Below are 18,536 nucleotides of genomic sequence, written 5' to 3' on the forward strand. Positions count from 1 at the left end.
TACCCAATTCATCTGCCACCAATTTTGCTAATCTGTTCTTGCACTCTCAAATGATTTCCAAAACTAAGATTCCACTAAATGTCCTATCCAAATTCTTATTTTCTTGTACAAACTCAACCCTTTGCCCATTTAACAGCTTATACTTTGTTTTTTTTGGGGCTGTTTCACCACGAAGGACATGGCTTTAGTTTACATTAAGCATCAGGTAATTCTCAGCACACTAAACAGATACGGGTTTTCCACATGATCCAGCTTTGGCGGGAAATACCTCACTTTCATCAAATAATCTGGGATATCTGCTATATAAAGAGAAGACCACAGAGGAGTCATTATGCAGCCCTGCTGTAACCCATTTGGAGTGTGTCTTCTTAGAGAGTACTCCATTACTACTCAACTCGATTTGTGTTCATAAGTTTTCATACAGCCTCATTATCAAAGCAAGTAAGCCATCTGGAATCTCCCCATCTACCATCTTTTTCCACGGTTTGTGCCGATTTCTGGTATCAAAGGCCAATGGATAATCGATGTATAATACCCTAATGCTTATATCGAGAATTTTTCTCAGCCAGCAATTTTAAAGTGAGACAATTGTCAATCGTAGAATGAGACATTCTAAAGCCAATCTGCATAATTCTAAACATATTTTTTCCTCCACCCAATCCTCGAAATGTTTTAACAGCAGTTTAGCATAGATCTTGCTTGGTGCATCAAGCAGTGTGATCATTCTATAATTTCGAGGGAGGTCTCTTGGGCCCTTTGTGTGCTATACTCCAATACTCCCACACCAGGACTATGGAATTTGTTTTTCTGTTATTACAGCCTCGGATAGGGGAGTTCACACTTTAGCCCATAATGGAGGGCTTGACTGTAAAATCGACGCCTAAAGCGTATGTGGGCCTTGTGCTCGCGATTTCTTTAAGCTATTAATTAATTTTACTGCATCTTTAACAGATGGTGTCAGGGCTAAACATAGGGTGTTAATTTTACCCTTTCCTCCCACCTTTTGGCACCACCCTGGCACCCCCCGTCCAACTGGCTACTTTAGCTTATGTAATGTTGTTATATATTTGGCCCATATTTCTTCCCCAGTGGGACTAGCTATGATCTCATCTGTTGAGCCTAATACTTTTTAAAATAAGGTTCCAGAAAGTGTGATTGTTCTCTCGCAGGGCAACAATAATCTCTGTCCATCTTTTTCCTTTTCAAGCCACTCATTCGCCATTAGTCTTTTTTATCAGTCCTTGTCGGTAACTTAATTTTATTCGTCCTTTTTGATGGATCAAGTTTTTGGGACTTCCTTATACTCTTATTTAAAGTAGCTTTAGCTGTACTATAATCTGATTTCCTTACAAAAGACATATATCGGTCTTGCTGCACCTTTGAACATACTTTTATATTTTTATGACTTGCCATTGTCTTGAGGAATCTCTTTATGAGAATGCAACCCATTTTTCAGCCACTAGGCTAGATATTTCAGTTTCTCATATCAATTTAGGCTAACACATAATCTATTATTCTTAATTCAAATCTCTTTACTGTTGACCTATGTGTCCTCGTTACTCAAATCATAGTGTCTTTTTAACTGAAGAGGCTTGTGGTCACTACCCCCCTCCTCGTTCTCTCACTGCCAAATCTGTTACCATAGAAATATATATTCAGAGGATATGATTTTATAATCAAGGAAGTTCTTTTCCCATTGTCAAATGTACTTTTAGCGTGACAACCAGTAATCGAACTCCCTTTTATGACAGAGAGGTTGAGTCTGGATAAATCACTGCCTAATGTCCTACCCATAGGGAATTCTTTCCTTGTCCCAGAACGTGGCCAGGGATGCCCAAAGCCCCCTCACTTCCAAACTGCTCCCCATTAACACCAGCTGTAGGTGGGATTTTTTATTAAACTTGTCTAATAGTGCTGCTATGCGATATATTAGTGCTCTTAGATAGGATAATAGTAATATAGGGGCAGCTGAATATCTATATCCAATTACCTCGATTAAGCATATCAACTTATTTAACCCGATTGTTTAAGTGAAATAAATATGGCCTTGGTTGACGACAGAAACTAATGGAAATAAACTTGATGAAGCCCGATTAAATAAGGAAAAATATATATACTCTGGAAAACCAAGAAGCTGGCAAGGTAGTCAGAAAACACTGATTGCTTATGCAATAAAAGCTTAGTTATTCAAGATAAAATGTAATCCTCAAGAACATATTACATTGTGGTCAAACTCCGATCTAATCTTCTATATTATAATGGCGCACACCACCAAAAACAAACCCGCCAGAAGTAATTACAATAAGAGTAGCCAAAAGTTTTATATCTTTAGAAAAAATCAAAATGTACTCCATTAATTTGGTGCATAGAGAATTGTATCCTCATTAAAAAGTTTGAAAAGACCATTATACCATTCAGTAACCTAAAACAAAACAATCGAGTCCTACGAACAGGTAAGAATGCATGCCCAACATCCTGGCAGTGAAATGCTAAAATACAAAGTCCCGAGCAAATTAGGGACGGTTCAAGCTAGAAAATACAGAGTAGGCAATAGTCGGTTACTTCTTATGGCATCCGTTGGATAATGCAGTCTGCCATACAGATCAAGGTGACCTGTTGAACATTATTCCATTATCTAAATATTCGTCTTGTAGGAAACTGATTGAAAGTCCCGACCACTTCTCAAAGCACAATCTCTAAGGCTTCTATCAGCCCTCAGTACTGAAGAGAAACCCTATTGCTTTCATGTGCCACTGCCTGTTTGTCACGGATTTTTTAAACTGTTCTTGTTCCCTGGGTAGTATGACATTCTCCCTCTGATGTTCCCTGAATTCTGCATGGCATTCTCCCTCTGATGATCCCCGAGTAGTATATGGTATTCTTCCTCTGATGACCGCAACCTGCTAATCTCCACTGTGCATTACATACCCGGATAATCTTTTCCTAAGACACCTTTATTCAGCTGCATGTCTGGAGACAGAATGAAAAACATGACCTCTTGGCACACCTTCTGTACATGGTACTGTACATTATATATAATTTACCAAATTTACTGCCAAGGAATGAATATTTTCACACACGTGTCCGGAAACATGCACACATGTCCGACTGCCATCTTTGAAACAGATTTTTGAAACCATCGATTGAAAGTGATTGATAGGAAGCCAATGAGACCAGTCTTGCATATGGATGCAGACTTACCTATTTACTGCCCGCATAAGAGCACATTTAAAGATGGAACACCACAGACATGAGTGAATAAACTCAAAAAAAGTGTTCTTTTTTTCCTTTTGGTACTTTTATGATCTGTATTTTAAAATTGATTGAATAAAGTTTCGTTGATTGAGTGAACAAATATGCTTTTTGTAAAACCTGACAGTCTCCACCCTTTCTTCGAGTCATGAGAACTACTTTTCACTCTTCTCTCCGTGTGTGACACTAACCATTTGGACTAAAGATATACTTAATGTGGTAAATGTTATCCTGGATTAATTTGTACAAAATTCTTTTATTACAACAGTAAATGCATTTGCCTTGTTGAAAATGAGGTGCACACAATGCATAAGCAGATGATAGGCAAAAGAAGATCAAAATGTGCTTACATGTTTCTTACACATGCTTCTTCTGTATCAATGAGGCAAAGAAAAATGCTGACAGTGAGGGAAGCGCCTTACAGAAGTCTGCAGGCTTCCCTTCGGTCGTTCACTTCACTCACCAACAAGTTAGACCACAAACAGCCAGGCTTCTGCACAATGCCACTCATGGGATGGACAATGTATATTACTTAAATGAAATGTCCCCTAATGCCCCATACCTTAGAATAGCTGTAGGTAGATTGTGCCATGGAGAATGGGGACTACATTTGTGGAGCTGTTTACCTGTTTTCAGGTTGAGCCTAGAGCAGCGCATGCGCTGCTTGCTCGACTTTTAGTAAGGGGGTATTCAAAGTGCTACCAGAGGCTTTTGCTGGCCTCAAGCTTGCGTGCATGCGCGCAGCCGCAATGTGGGTTCCTGTCAAGGCTCATTAAGCCTTGCGTGTGCCAGCCCATCTGCCGCCACATAATCTGTACTTAACTCGGATTTTTCATTCTTCTAATTCTTTTTTGAGCAGCGCAGCATGCGTTTTTTCTTTTCTTGTTAAATCTCTCCTGTCTCCAGGCTTTTTAGTTTATACATATATATATATCCTTCTCCAGTGAACAGAACAAAAAGTAATAACTTTCTCTGCCTTGCCACCGTCACCGTGTTTCTCTTGTCATTGTCAGCTCTATCCACTTGGATCTTGTGTTTCTTGTCTGTTCCCCGTACACTAACACTCAGCCTCCGGCGTGTTCCCCCCCATAAACCGCCTCTCTGTTGAAAGGTACCACACATTTTCCTTCGCAGAAACTCTTTCCAGACACAGATACGTCTGGATTTGCCGATGCAGACGTTCATTTCATTGGCCACGGGACACTCTACTCTGGCAGGATCATATGTTTCAGGAAATGGGGAGTGTAACTTTAAAGACCGGGGTTTCTGTGTTTTATTGCACACTTTTTTAATGCATTTTCAACACACAGCCTTGTATTCTCTGCCAAAACATCACATTCTAACAAATACCGAAATATAGGTGCATGCATGCTGTAACTGAGATCACATTCGATCATTTCAAAATCAAATTATCGGCTTTTTAGTTATTTCACATGTTGTAACTAGTTTGTGTGGTTTAAATACAACAAGGAGTTTGTAGTCTATATTGAATCCTTACTTGATCTCATAAAACATAGCATAAAATATACCATAACGTAAAGTAACGTGAAATAACTTGAGGTAACTTGACAGGAGATTAAATGGCAATGGAACATTTTAAATAATGATAATCGAAGTATAATCATGGCCACTGGAATTACGCAAATCTGTGGCTGCAGCGTTTTTCACATGATTATTGATTTGTCTCCATCCATCTGTCATCGCCTGCATTATCTGTAGCTTCTAGATAAAATCAAAATTGTTTCTAGTTTTAATGGTTCAAAAGTTACTAAAACGCAGTGACTAGTTGCAGCGTAGTGGAAGGCCCTTTGCAAAGGTTGAGAGGCCACCTTTCTGTTGCTTTTTGCGCCACTTGGGGGTTAAACTGGTACTTATGAGTTGCAACCTCTCCCAGACACTGTTAACAAGTGTGAAAATGAGGAAATAAAATGTATTAACAGTCTCTCAAAATGTAGTCAACCCTGCCACGTAATTTGGTCCCCACACACTGCATAATTCCAGTGGCCTGTAGTATAACGTATTGAAATTAAAACATGTCTAGGTAAGGGAAAAGCTAAGTAAACTTGCCACATGTTTACATCTTCTCTTTAGTAGTCTATACTTGATTGAGCTTGTTGATAATATGACATCCAACATGTCCGGTTCTTCAGCAGACACTTAGGAGCTTATTTACAAGCCCCTTGCGCCGCAGGTACGTCACTTTTTGTGACGATCCGGCAGCCCATTGTGCTGCCCCAGATTTACAAGAACACGTAAAACCACCCTGCATGGCTTTTTGTGTCCTTGTAAATATGGCTTCTTTTCACTCAGAACTTTGTGTGAAAGGAGAATGCCATGGGTGTTGCTGTGGGTGTTCCCAAGCAACACCTATGGCTTTTTCCACATTCCCAGATTTACAACCTTTCGTAAACCTAGGAATGCATCAGAATGGGGAGGCGTAGGGAGGTGCAACAAGGAGAAATGTTTTCATTTCTCCTTGTTTTTTTCCCTCTTTCTATGCATTCTGCACCACATATAGAAAAAACAAAACACCTCTTGTGATTCTTTTGTGAAGGAAGGTGTCCCTTCCTGAACAAAAACAATCATCCCCGCAACGTAGGAGGGTGTTATTTATGGGAAAGTGACTCTGCGCAGCTCGCAAGCCAGTTTGCTGCGCCTCACGGAGTCACTTCCAGAGCACAGGGTTGCGTCCTATCTACAACGATATGATGGATCCCTCTGCTCTCCCCAGTGGTGGCACACAATTGGCTGCCATGTGCGGATGCAGGCACCCTTGCACCATTGTGCAAGGGTGCCTGAGTTGCGAGAATGAAAGTTTTTGTGCTGTAAGGGACGCCTTCCTACACAAAAACAATCGCAAGAATTCTTTCCTTTTTTGTATGTGTCCTGCAGAATGCAGAACGCATAGAAAAAGGAAACAAGCCATGGCATAGCCAATAGGTCTCGCCTTTGGGACCTTATAAGTGTTTAGCCATGCAACAGTTGATGTTGATGCACCAAGGATATTGTGCTGCATAACTAAATACTTAGAAGGTCCCAAAAGCGAGACCTATTGACTATGCCAATGCGTTTTATTCTAGTTCTAGTAATGGGTAATCAACTAAATGTGTGTTGGCCTACATTTTCTGAGATTATCATCCTCCTCCTAATGGTAATGTTCCAGATAAGTAACTTCTTGTGCATTTTCCAATTTGCGAGGGATTTAGAAGAAACAGCCCAGAACTTAACACTGCTGATTTGTACTTTATATATTCAGAAATATTCAGCACTTGGATACCCTCAGGGATGACTTGTCCCGATATACAAATCTGGATTGATTGATTGATTGATTGAATGGTTGTTGATGAAATTAGCATAACATCAAAACGTTTCATTTTTATTCAGACCATTAGAAAATGTATACATTTAATAGCCACCTCATCCATGTTCTACGTTAATTCTACTTGTGAAACATTTTACGTTTATGAAGTCTGCTGTTGCTCAACTCTTGTTCTTGTCCCCATGGTGTTATTCTTTCCATCTCTCGCTCAATATCTCCAGTTGTCTTGTTATATAAATCTTCTCTTTTGGTGGAACTGTTCGACTCGACGTAATGGCACGCCTACATATGAGACTATATATGAGTAACCGAAAGGGTGAGCTAAGGATTTTTTTTTGTTAATGGATGTTTCCAGCTCTGCTTCTTCCCTTACATGTGACACATGTCCATGACATTGTTATATTTGTACTCCGGCAGTCCGGGCTGGACAGTTCCCATGAGGCACAGGGTCAAGACTGATTTGCATATAGCTGGGTCTGGATAAAGAACGATGATGGATACAACCCAGGATCTGTGACTGGGGGTGAGTGTCTGAAAAGTTTCAGTGCCCTGTCCATCATAACCTTGTGTTTATATTTGTCCTCCGTACTAGTGCCCGGGCATCAGGAGTCACTGGCCAGGCTAGCAATTAAAGGACCACCGCAGATGAGGAGGTCCTCACCAGAAACTTTGATGTTTAAGGCAGGCATACTGTCCAGGTGAAACAGAGCAAAAATGAGGGAAAACATGCAGGATGTGATGTTGATACGCAGTGCCTGCATGTTATTCCACTAAAAAGCATATAACAGGAAGGAACCAGAGTGGTTCAAGGGGACAGGTTGCTACCGTGCCGTTTCTGGCGCACGCATAATGTTTTATCACAAAGAGCCTAATTTAGAGGTGTTTATCATTCTTCCATTTAGAAGGAAGTGGTAAATCTACCCTTGGCGAATTCTCCACGAGCGGAGAATCCTCCACTTAAAGATTGATCACTGCTCAGAAATCTCAGTATTTTCTGTTACGATGAAACTTTATCAGGCTTTTAAGTCCCGATATCGCTCACACGTCTTGAAATGCTTTGAACAGCTTCCAAAATGCTACTAAAATGCACCTGAAATTCCCTTTATCTTCTCCACATCGACCTACGTAAGCTAATGTACTCCGGAAGGTTTCAGTTGTCGCTATGCTGGTTACAAACGCATCCGGAGATTATTAAATGTGTGAAAATTCTCCCAGCTTGTGAACATGCCTGTTAAAAACTCTGAAAAGGCTCAAATAAAGTCTTCAAGTGCTCTTAAAGTATACTTTGCAAACGGTATTAAAAATACTCCTAATCGTTCGGTCCTGGACATGCTTACATGTTAGATTTCAAGGCTCTAGTACCAAGCATTACCCTTTGACTGCTCCTCTGTTGGCTTCCGAGTAGGAGCAGGTGAGCCTTCTCTCTCTGGAATGCCCTTCTTGTGGGTGTTGTGTACCCGCCAGAGGCTCACTTTTGGTAGCCGTACTACTGCCAAGTGCTTTTGGCTATGCCAATGATGAGCAGATTTCATTTAACTTATACGGAGGCATGCTCTTCATTTTCACTTGATAAACTAACAATTGCGAGAACTTTTGTTGAAGATCTGTGATGTTCATTTGACTGTCTCTGATATCCAAGTCTGAACGTAACCTGCAACGATCGGTTTGTTCACTGATCACCACTTGGAGAATTAGATTTTACTTTTAGTGGGTTTAAACTATCGTTTGATTCTTTGTATTAAGTGTAGAAGTCAGAGTTTTTTGTCTCAGACCTGTGACAGTTAGTTGGCTGTGCTTATATACAAAAATGTATTTTGTGTTTTTTCTTGTAGCAGAAACTATTTTCTACACTTTGGCTTTGATGTGTGATACACCACTTTTGATGAGAAAAGGTATGCAGTATGAACAAGGTGATTTTCCCTGGATGTGTACTGTGTCAAGCTATTCGAAGGGAAGGGTGAAATCTGCCACCCACAACTGGTTCCAAAGAACAAAAAAGTGCTTGCAGGTAAGTGCAACGTACACAAAATTATGGTGTAATGAATATTGTGTTATTGGCAGCGATGTTCTAGCTGTAACATAGTATGGAAATGAAACATTAATTTTGTGATGGTGGTTTTCTTTTGTTCGTACTGTAAGACCCAAAGGATATCAAACCTATTTTACTGGATGTGGTTTTGAGTAGGTATAATTATTTATGTGTAATACAAAGTTATTCCTTCGCCTCAAAATTACCGATACCTGGGACATTGGTAAATTCGGGTGCAGGAATATCTTGCGCACCACATGGAATGAGCATCTAAGTGTTTTTACTTCTGCCTCCGTCTCCAATGGATGTTAGCGCAAATAAGCGGCTTTTAACCAGTGCTATTAAAGAAAGGAATTCATTGATTTATCTTTTGACATGAGTACATACCTTCACTAAACATATGTAAGTATTACGGGTAATCTTTTTTAATTCTGTAAAATGTCATATTTGTACTATTTTTATTAAGATATGGAATTTTGATTTTATGTATATTCCGAGTAAATCTATATTGAATTGACTTGAGACGGTTGAAAAAGTGACCGCATCGCTAGAGTTAAATCTTTTTTTCCCCAGTTGCTATTCTGCGGGCAAACATCCAGACCGGATTCGTAGGAGGGCGGCCTATAGTTAATGCCAAAGTTGTCCAGTGCTGTGCCTGAAAGCAATATTAAAATCACTTCCTGTGTCCAAATGCCTCTATTTTAGCAGACCATGTGATTCACCCAATATGTTGTTAATTTAGCCTATCTACCAAAAGTGCCGGGCTCTTGAATTTCCAGAGAAATTGAGAGGCTGATGACACCTCATTGGGTAAAGAGTCAGCACTGCTAAATGGCATACAGTTTACAATGAGCACATTTGACTCAGATCGTGTTGCTAGGCTGATTTGGAAATATTTTAGGCCTGAAAATGTAAATTGGTTGCTTATGATGATTTTTATTGAAGTTAAGAAGCCATTGTAAAGGAACAAACGCACGCACATCCATCAATGTAGCATGCATTTTTTTGCTCCACTAATATGACTCTGGGTTCTGAAACACAAGATTTAAGGGCTGCCATGTATTTACTGAATTGACTAGAGTTGGCTGGTGAGGTAACCAGATGCAGACATGACAATCTTGCAGAATACTAACCTGTTCACTAGCGCTTAATTTGTGCAGGTGGTATGCACAACACTTATTTTTAGGGTATTACTGTTACAGCTGAAGGAGCATCGTGTTATTCACAATTTTTTCAGGTTCAAAATTGTTGATTTCCAAAGTTCTATATTGAAGTAAAGTTTATCAAATGTTAGCGACATCGTTTCATCAGAGTAAAGGGTTCCAAATTAATCCAAGAGCATAAAGTGTACAGAGTGTGTGTGTGTGTGTGTGATGATTACTTTGTTTCCAACATTCTGTCACTATTTCTTCTATGTTCCTTATTCCAAAAGTTCTTTATTCCAGTTCTTTAAGGATTCCTATGCATTATTTTGCTATATCAGTCTGTTGATTGTTCCCTAAAGGGTTTGATGGTTCGAATTTCATCTTGAATACATCCAGACAAACCTGGGTTGGGAAAGATGGGTAGTTTCTAGTACTTTGTAGGCCAACTGTTGTAGAAATATCGATGTCTTACAAGCGGATGCCTGAAGTAGGGAAAACTTGGTTGGTTTTAGAATATTGTTACTTTTATTTGTAGTGTCACTCATTTTAGTATTGCCTAGATTGTCGGCTACAAAACTAGTTTAAATGTCAATGTCGGGTTCCCTGGTACGCCCACACACCAGCAGGTTACCCCAGAGGCGCAGCTCCTACTAAGCAGCAAGAAGACACCAGAGACGACTGGTGTACAGTACCTTTCAAAGCAATGTGATCTGCATTAAATATATGCCGCAGCTATGTGAAGGGCTGACATGAAGAAATGGCTCCCAAGAATGTTTGCATTTCAGATTTTAAAATGTACTTGGCTCCGTTCTAGCTGATCAGCAGCAGCAAATGCAAGTAGTGTCGCGAATTTGCTGGCAGCCTGTGTGCACTTTATTGCAGCGTAGGGGGTAATCACTCGGAAGACGTATAAACAATCAGCAGTTGAGGCATGTCTGTGAACGCCTCGGGCTTAACTGACAAAGGGTGGCAGGGCACAGACAGTAGTACGGTTGCAATTAGATCAGCGCTCCAGAGAGAGGAAGTACAGGCGTTTAATCTTTAATTCCCGTCATTTTCCTGAATTTGTTTCAGCATGTGATTGTCATTGCAAGTTGATTCAAAAGCGGTAGTTTGGTTGTGTGTCTGTCCTCTTGCAATGGGTTGAAGCGTGTAAGATCTGTTTGTCTTGCTCTCGCATTCTGCGTAATTTTGCTTCTCCGCCAGTTGACGATGATGTGGATTTGATTGTAATTACTTTACACAATCATTTACATGTGTGTTTGAAGTCCTTTTGTGTCTTGTGTTGCAGGTCTGAAAAGTCATGAGAAAGTTCCTACTGGCACTCCTCTTTGGTGCTGTCATTTTACATATCTTGCTGCACTACATTGTTCAAATGTCAAAAAGCAACTGGTAAGTCTTCTGAATTGAAGTTTTCAGTTGTATTATGATTGTGTTGACGGTGATGTCTGCTTTGTTACCTTTTGGTAATGGTGTCGTTTTTTTCATTTAGGATGCTTACACGTTAATGAGTAAGAAAATATTTCTTCCTCGCTGTGTTATAACCTGTGTATGTCAGCAGTCGTATACCCTATGAAAGTAATACAGGGAAAATAGATATAGATTCATTGTGCAATTAAATGGTAAGGCTGTGCAGTCAAATCCACATGCTTTGAAGGAAAACAGCAGCTCAAAATAAAAGGCCTGCTTGTCATAACCATGAAGCTGTCGTATGCGCAACCACACAAACCTCAACCATACATGAATGAACAACGCGGTCTTAACTGCGCCTTACCCACACATGCCTCTACCACGCATGCCTTTACCACAAATTTAGTTGTAATGGCATGAGTGGTAAAGATATGCGTAACTAAGATTCTGCCCTAGTCCCCTCCCTAAGTCCTAAAACCCCGCCACTTGCCCTGAGTACGACTCTTACCCCAGCCCTAAAAACACCCCATCCACTACCCGGACCCCTAAAAGCAGACCCCAGCCCTAACCAGCTTTGGAAATGCAATAGGTCTCGCATATGCTTATGTTAGAGCTATTGGCGTTGTAAATGACAATGTTATGTTTTGGTTTTTCAAACATAAATGAAATGCATTGTCATTTGCAATGCCAATAGCTTAAACTCTCGCAAATGCGAGACCTATTGCATTGCAAATGCTTGATTTTTTTACTTTCCATCATACGGCACAGCAGCCGCGCTGCGCACAACATGACTGAAAACATTGACAAAGTCAAGAGCTGTGTCGTAGGTGAGACCTATTACTATGGGAATGTACGGTAAGTAGCCAACGAGACACGGCTACTTTTTCAGGGATATGTACCACCCTGTGCCTTAAAACAACCTCTCCACCTTTGTGTGCACGTGCTTACAAGGGGCATGGTCATGCATGCAGCGTGTTCCCCAAGCTGCGTGCAGCAACACTCGGATGACACCATAACATAGAACACTATTACACACCCCCCACCCCACAACAAGGCAGGAGCCAAAACAGGATACAATTGGGTGATTCTTTGTCTGACCTCCCAGTTTTTCAACCATTCCTTCCATCCCACTCAAGACTTCACCTACCCAAAATACAGACATGAGGGAGGTGAAGTTGCCACCTCAAAAGCCAACGGCAGGCAAGGACAGTTTGAAAACTATCCAGGGGTATTTTGACCTCCCTGGAGAACTTTATTTTCCTCTGTCACATCTAGTGAAGTTTTGTTTGTGAAGTTGACCTCTAAAAAGCAAAGTCTACACAGTGCAGAGGCCTCAGGTCTCCTTTAGTTGGGCAGGGAACAGAAGCACGAGCACTGCATTACTAGCACATACTAACTCGCTGGTATAGTGCCCTTTATTGTATGGTGTCTCATTACTGCAGTAAAGTGCAGGTGCTTGTTTACTTCTTGAGTGCTTGGACGGTAAGGCAATTATTTCCACCTTTACTTGTAGGAGTACATCTCATAATTCGCCAAAAGGTTTAGGGGGCTCCTCCACGCACAGGGCTGAAGCCAGTCCGTTCCTGGCCACGGGTTGGCACAACACTATGCATAGAGTTAACATAAGGGGGGGGGGAAGTGTTCACCCACAAGTCAGTGCTAATGCTGGTAGAAAATGTTCAAGCGAAATAATTACCACATGGAAAGAAAATAGCAAAGATACAAGGGGTATAGAACTAATTTAAATTAGGCAGGAAAGGAGAAAGGCAGGCTTAAACCAAGAAATGAAATACATTAAGATTGGGAAAAGAAATTAGAAGGGGCAGTGACGTTTGTGAGGAGAAAAATCTATAAGGCATCAGCACAGAAAACGAATTGGGAGCGGAAAAGAGGAAGGAGAGGTGAAAAAGCGGAAAAATAATGAGGAAAAGTGTTGTCAAAAGAATCACAAAGAAAGACAGTAGGTGCAGGAGAGAGTAAGCCGCGTGAGGGGTATTGAGCAAGTAAGAGCAATGAGGGGGTATAGGCACTGATTAAATATCCCGGTAACAGGAGCCGCATAGCCAGCCCCTCCAATCATGGGCAGAAATATATTCCACTCGGGCTGAAGCTCCCGGGATGTGGCGAATGGACTACTGGATGTAGATTCCGTCCTGGAGTGGTGATACCACGTGGTTTCTAATCCCGGCATCTATACACCACCTAGATAATATGATCTTGGACAAATAACTTTGTTTCCCTCTGCCTTTGTTCCATCATCTGCCCAAGATAGGAACTTTTAGAAGCAGGTTGGACTTCGGTATCCTCCTTTGCCAATTTTCCACGGCACAGGCATGTATTACTCCTCGGCGCAACACCACACCTCAAAGTAATAAGGGACCATGGCGAGGAAGACTAGGATCACACAAATGTAATTGTTTGTAAAAGAAAAAACACAGAGAGGGAACCAGGCTGCCCAGGTTGCATGGGTTCATGGGAGGACCCATTGTTCGTCCCCTGCCCTTGGCTTTAAACAAAAGTATAAAGGCAGGTGCTTAGTTTAGCAGCCGAATTGCAGGCTTGGAAACAAACCGGTCCAAGTTTTGAATCCCAACCACTGGACTTTTCCACATTGTGTGGCTCCAGGCACGTCACATTTTCCCCCTATTCATTGGTTTCAATATTTTACAAAAAGTCGTAATGCCTAAAACCAAATAAGAAATTGTGCTATTTAAGAAATGTAATTCATTCTATAAACTCGTTTACTAAGTCGTTTAGTAGCCCGAGCTGCACAATGCGTTGTACAATAAATTACTTTTATTATTGTGTATCTTTTAGACGCGTATCTATGGTATATATACGGCAATCACGAGATTAAATGTCTGAATGAATTAATAGATGCCATAGTTTGCATAGTGCAGTGTGTAGCTGATGGAAGTGAGGGGCGTGGATAGGCCAGAGGAGACGGGCTCCCATAGCGCTTGTTTCCTTCGTTTTACTTCTCAGATTCCTGGTTTCCTGCACTGCCAGTGATGTGGATGTATGTAGAGAGCAGCAGACCTGAAGGTTGCTGTATCTTGTCTTCCACGAATAATTGACAATTGGTGGAGCTATTTTACCCACGCCCTAAAGCAGGCCCTTGTTATGACAGATGTCGCCAGGACCAATTTCGGGTACACTGTATATGTACAGACTAGGGCTGGGCGTAGTTTGCGAAGTAGCACTACGCAAAGCTATGCAAAGTGCACTTCGCGAGCTACGCGTACCACTACACGAACTGCGTAGTACCCTGTTTGCACTGTGCAAGATGCCGTTTTCAATGATTGCACAGTGCGGGCAAGCATCCGGCACTTTGCAATCATTGAAAACGGCATCTTGCACAGTGCGAGCTGTAGTTTTCTGGCGCTCGAGTAGATTTTTACTCGTGCGGCAGCTTTCTCAACATGGACTGGTAGTTTCTCATCGTGAGCGGTCACGAGCATACGCGACCACTCGCAGTGAGAAACCTGACCTCTCCGCATTGAGAATCTCACCGGGAGGTTTATTTTCCACGCTCTCGATCGGCAACTTGATGTTGCTGATCGCGAACGAGGAAAACGTTGCACCAGGATGTAATGTTGCTTGCTCACGGTCGACAACTTGACGTTGAGGAACGTGAGCAAGCAAAAAATGACCGCTGCACTACGCTACGGCTACGCGTGTTTGAACTGTGCTACGTGCAGTTCGCATAGTGTGAAGTAGCGCAAACTACGCAAACTACGCGAGCGTAGCGTAGTGCTTTGCCCAGAGTTAGTACAGACTACTCCGCGGATAACACTGCGGTTAACCATTGGTGCTGCAGGTGCATCCGGGACCAGAGCCCTGAGGGGTCCACTGAACCAGTGGCGTGAAGAATAATGATGGGGCTCCTTGCAGAATAGAAGGAGGAGCCTGCGAGACTCTTTTATCTTACACATATGCATTGACATTTGGCTGATGGGCCTCCTGAAGGGTTAGGGTCCTCTTGGTGTGTTGGAGGCCCCCTTGCGCAAGGGGCAGCTTGGGACTGTTACGCCCCGTACTTGATGTATTTTGTTATTAAAACTACAGGGGGAGGGATAGTTACTTTCTTTCACTAGGGCTTATGACATACTGACCACGTCACTGAACACTACAGCAAACATTACGCCGGGAACAACAAACAAGCCTTTCAGTGGTAAAAATGCAAGGTTATCTTTTCAGTCACGCAGTGTTTAAGGTCTCGCCTGAGCCAGCACATGCTCTGGTTTGGCAAGACATTTAGTGAGTGGGCTTTAGAAATCGGACCACACGCTTTTGCTTGTGGCCTAAAGCTTGCAGTTAAGTGCGCGGTTACGCGCACAGTCGCCATCTGGCTTTTCTATCTGTTCCTCATTAAGCGCATCGCTCGCGGGCACCCTTAAAGCGCGGGCACCAAATGGGCCTTTAATCGTTGCTCTTGCAGGAGCGCGCACACCACTCTCAGGTTCACCTCCTGCTCTCCCTCTCAGTTAATAGTTAACATTCGCGGCTGTGGTGCCGTGCTTGTGTTTTATTTTAATTTTAACTAGAACTCGATTTCCAGTTGCGGCGCCTGCTTCACGCCATCCATGCTAGTTTGATATAATGTTATTTTACTCAAGCCGCTTTTGCAGTGTGGCTGCTTCCTCCTCCCGTAGCCTCGGCGCGGGTGGCTGGTGCTTCTGCTCTTCCCCTCCTCCCGGCGCCCTCAGTAGTCCTGTGTCCAGCTGCTGCTCTGGTCTCCTCCCCTTGTCCTCTCTAGTCACTGGTTGCGCTCTCCGCCTGTGCTACTGCTTTCCTTTCCACCCACTCCTTAACTTTACTCCGAGGCGGGTTCTCCTCTTGTTAATTTTGTGCTGGATGTAGATCCTGTTAGCATGGTGACCCGTACTTTACTGAGACTTTGTTTAGAAACTAGTGCCCTCTTCCACCATGTCCCAAAACTGACTTCACAAATGTTGCACAAAATGCAAACCCCTACGTTACTGAGACTTTGCCGGTAGACCCTCAATTTATTTTCACTTTTGTTTTTTGGAGGACTTTGTTAAAATAACTGTTTACACAGCTATTGTTTGGTGCTGGAAACATGATTAGCGCTTCAAGAATAGAACAATGGGACTTGTACATCAAAAACCCTAAACCGATTACAAAAAAACAAGCACGCAAACCTGAAATAGAAAAGGACAGCTTGGGGCTTATTATCACCCTATATTTCTGAAATGAGACTAAGTGTGTTCCATAATTCTCGGGCTTAATACTAATTTACTGTTCCAGACAGATTAGACAGGTACTTGTGAGCAGCGCCCCACCTCAACCAATACACTGCTTTATTATGCTGGGGTTTCGGTTTCTGTATATCCGGGTGCTCCCATGAGTTTAATAATAACTCTGCAACTTGTAATGCATACATAGCTCCATACTACTCTTCTGCTGCTTGTAAGCACTGAAAGTATGTGTTATATGCTGGATACAGAAGGAAAGCCAGACTCTGCTGAGCGAGCCTTCCTAGGACTCAAACTCGAAGCTTAAAGGTCACACTAGAAGACATCAGTGATCGTTAGCTCACTGAGCCATCTGAGCACACAAGCTCCACTTCCAAAGGAAGTGACCGAGGCAGCATTCAGGAGAAATATCCTGCTCTGAAATACAAACAATTTCAAAAAGGGGGTGGTGATGTACAGAGTATCTGAGTTAATCAGAACACTCCTACCCAGTCAACAGATCAGGGCTTGATCCATCACCGTTTTTTAGCTCACTGCACCATCCCAGTTCAGAACCTGGCTATATGCAAATTAGTCTGTCCCTGGCCCAGTGCATCATGGGAACAGGGCAGACCAAACTACCAAGCCAATTCTTCACTGGAAAGGAAACAAGCTTCCGGGGACCGGTTTCTGGCATTACAGCCGTCTTCGGCCCGGCTTGCTTGAATCCTGATGGTGCAATGAGCAAGGGACTCACGTCTGAGCATACCCTTCCACACTCATGGTGGCCAGAATAATTTCAAAAAGGGGGTGGTGATGGACAGAGTATCTGAGTTAATCAGAACACTCCTACCCAGTCAACAGATCAGGGCTTGATCCATCACCGTTTTTTAGCTCACTGCACCATCCCAGTTCAGAACCTGGCTATATGCAAATTAGTCTGTCCCTGGCCCAGTGCATCATGGGAACAGGGCAGACCAAACTACCAAGCCAATTCTTCACTGGAAAGGAAACAAGCTTCCGGGGACCGGTGTCTGGCATTACAGCCGTCTTCGGCCCGGCTTGCTTGAATCCTGATGGTGCAATGAGCAAGGGACTCACGTCTGAGCATACCCTTCCACACTCATGTACTGGGGATGCTCAGACGTGAGTCCCAGGCACTCCACACCACTGGAATCAAGCTAGCCGGGCTGATGAGGTGTTACCTCGAAACCGGGCCGGTCCTCGGATGCTTGTTTCCGTTCTGGGAAGGACATGGCTTTTGTAGTTCGGACTGGACTGTTCCCATGGGGCACAGGGTCAGCGCTGATTTGCATATCGCCATTGTCTAACCCAGGGTGGTGTGGAGTGGAAAAACGATGGATTTGGGCCCAGATCTTTGGACTGGGGTGAATGTGTGACATTGATCCACATTCTGTCCATCACTGTTGTGTTTGCAATTACCGCTGAAATACAAACAAGGCAGGATCACCGTTTTACTTACTCGTAGGCAACAGGACAATATCGGTCACTGCAAATATTCAATTCGATACAGCAATAACATTTACATTTTGTAAGCACTAATCAGAAGATCCCTGAAAATACAGTCCTACGAACGCAATTTGAACTATTTCTGCCTTTAGGCTCCACAGCAGTGAGCCAAGTAACCAGCACACAGGGCTTGAAAAGTGCCCTTGCTGGTTTGAGCAGCGAGCAACCGAGGTACCTTACTTTTTTTTTTTTACCACCATACTCAAAACGCTGAACAACTTTCCAGGGATAAACATTAGCAAAGTCAATAGTTCTCTCCTATGTGCGAGCTATTGGCTTTGCCGTGTTGTAGAGCAGCGAGTCAGAGTGCAGCATGACTAAAAGTTATTTTTTTTCCAATGATATAAAAGTTGTTTTAAAAAACCCTGCTATGAAGAGGGTAGCTAAACACATATTACATCATTAAATTGATTAGAAATGTGCATTTTGTATCATTAGCCGTGATTTTGCATACGTCTCGCGGAGGTACAATTGAGAGCACTGGAATGTTGCAATGGACTCAGAGGGGGTTAAAATTAAATGTTTTTTCCAGGCCCCTTTCACAGCCCCATCACACCCCTGCCCCTCACAACAAAGTGAAGCAGCAGCTACTGTCAAAATGGTACATTTCAAAAGGCACTGAAATCAAAGCGCTAATGCAAATAGCCAAATCT

General features: G+C 42.5%; 1 protein-coding gene across 7 annotated transcripts in view; it reads left to right on the plus strand.

The window, feature by feature from the left end:
• ST3GAL6 (ST3 beta-galactoside alpha-2,3-sialyltransferase 6) overlaps positions 1–18,536 on the plus strand; it is a 635,416-nt gene that overhangs the window by 302,179 nt on the left and 314,701 nt on the right. For 6 of the 7 annotated variants that reach the window (XM_078657726.1, XM_078657728.1, XM_078657722.1 and 3 more), the window contains 2 exons: positions 8,404–8,579; positions 11,037–11,137. In XM_078657726.1, coding sequence (XP_078513852.1) covers positions 11,049–11,137 — 89 coding nt within the window. In that variant the 5' untranslated portion in view covers positions 8,404–8,579; positions 11,037–11,048. The remainder of the gene's footprint in view (positions 1–8,403; positions 8,580–11,036; positions 11,138–18,536) is intronic. The other variant, XM_078657724.1, reaches the window with a different exon arrangement.

This window comes from Lissotriton helveticus, chromosome 8 (genome assembly GCF_964261635.1).
Source record: "Lissotriton helveticus chromosome 8, aLisHel1.1, whole genome shotgun sequence".
NCBI classification, from domain to species: domain Eukaryota; kingdom Metazoa; phylum Chordata; class Amphibia; order Caudata; family Salamandridae; genus Lissotriton; species Lissotriton helveticus.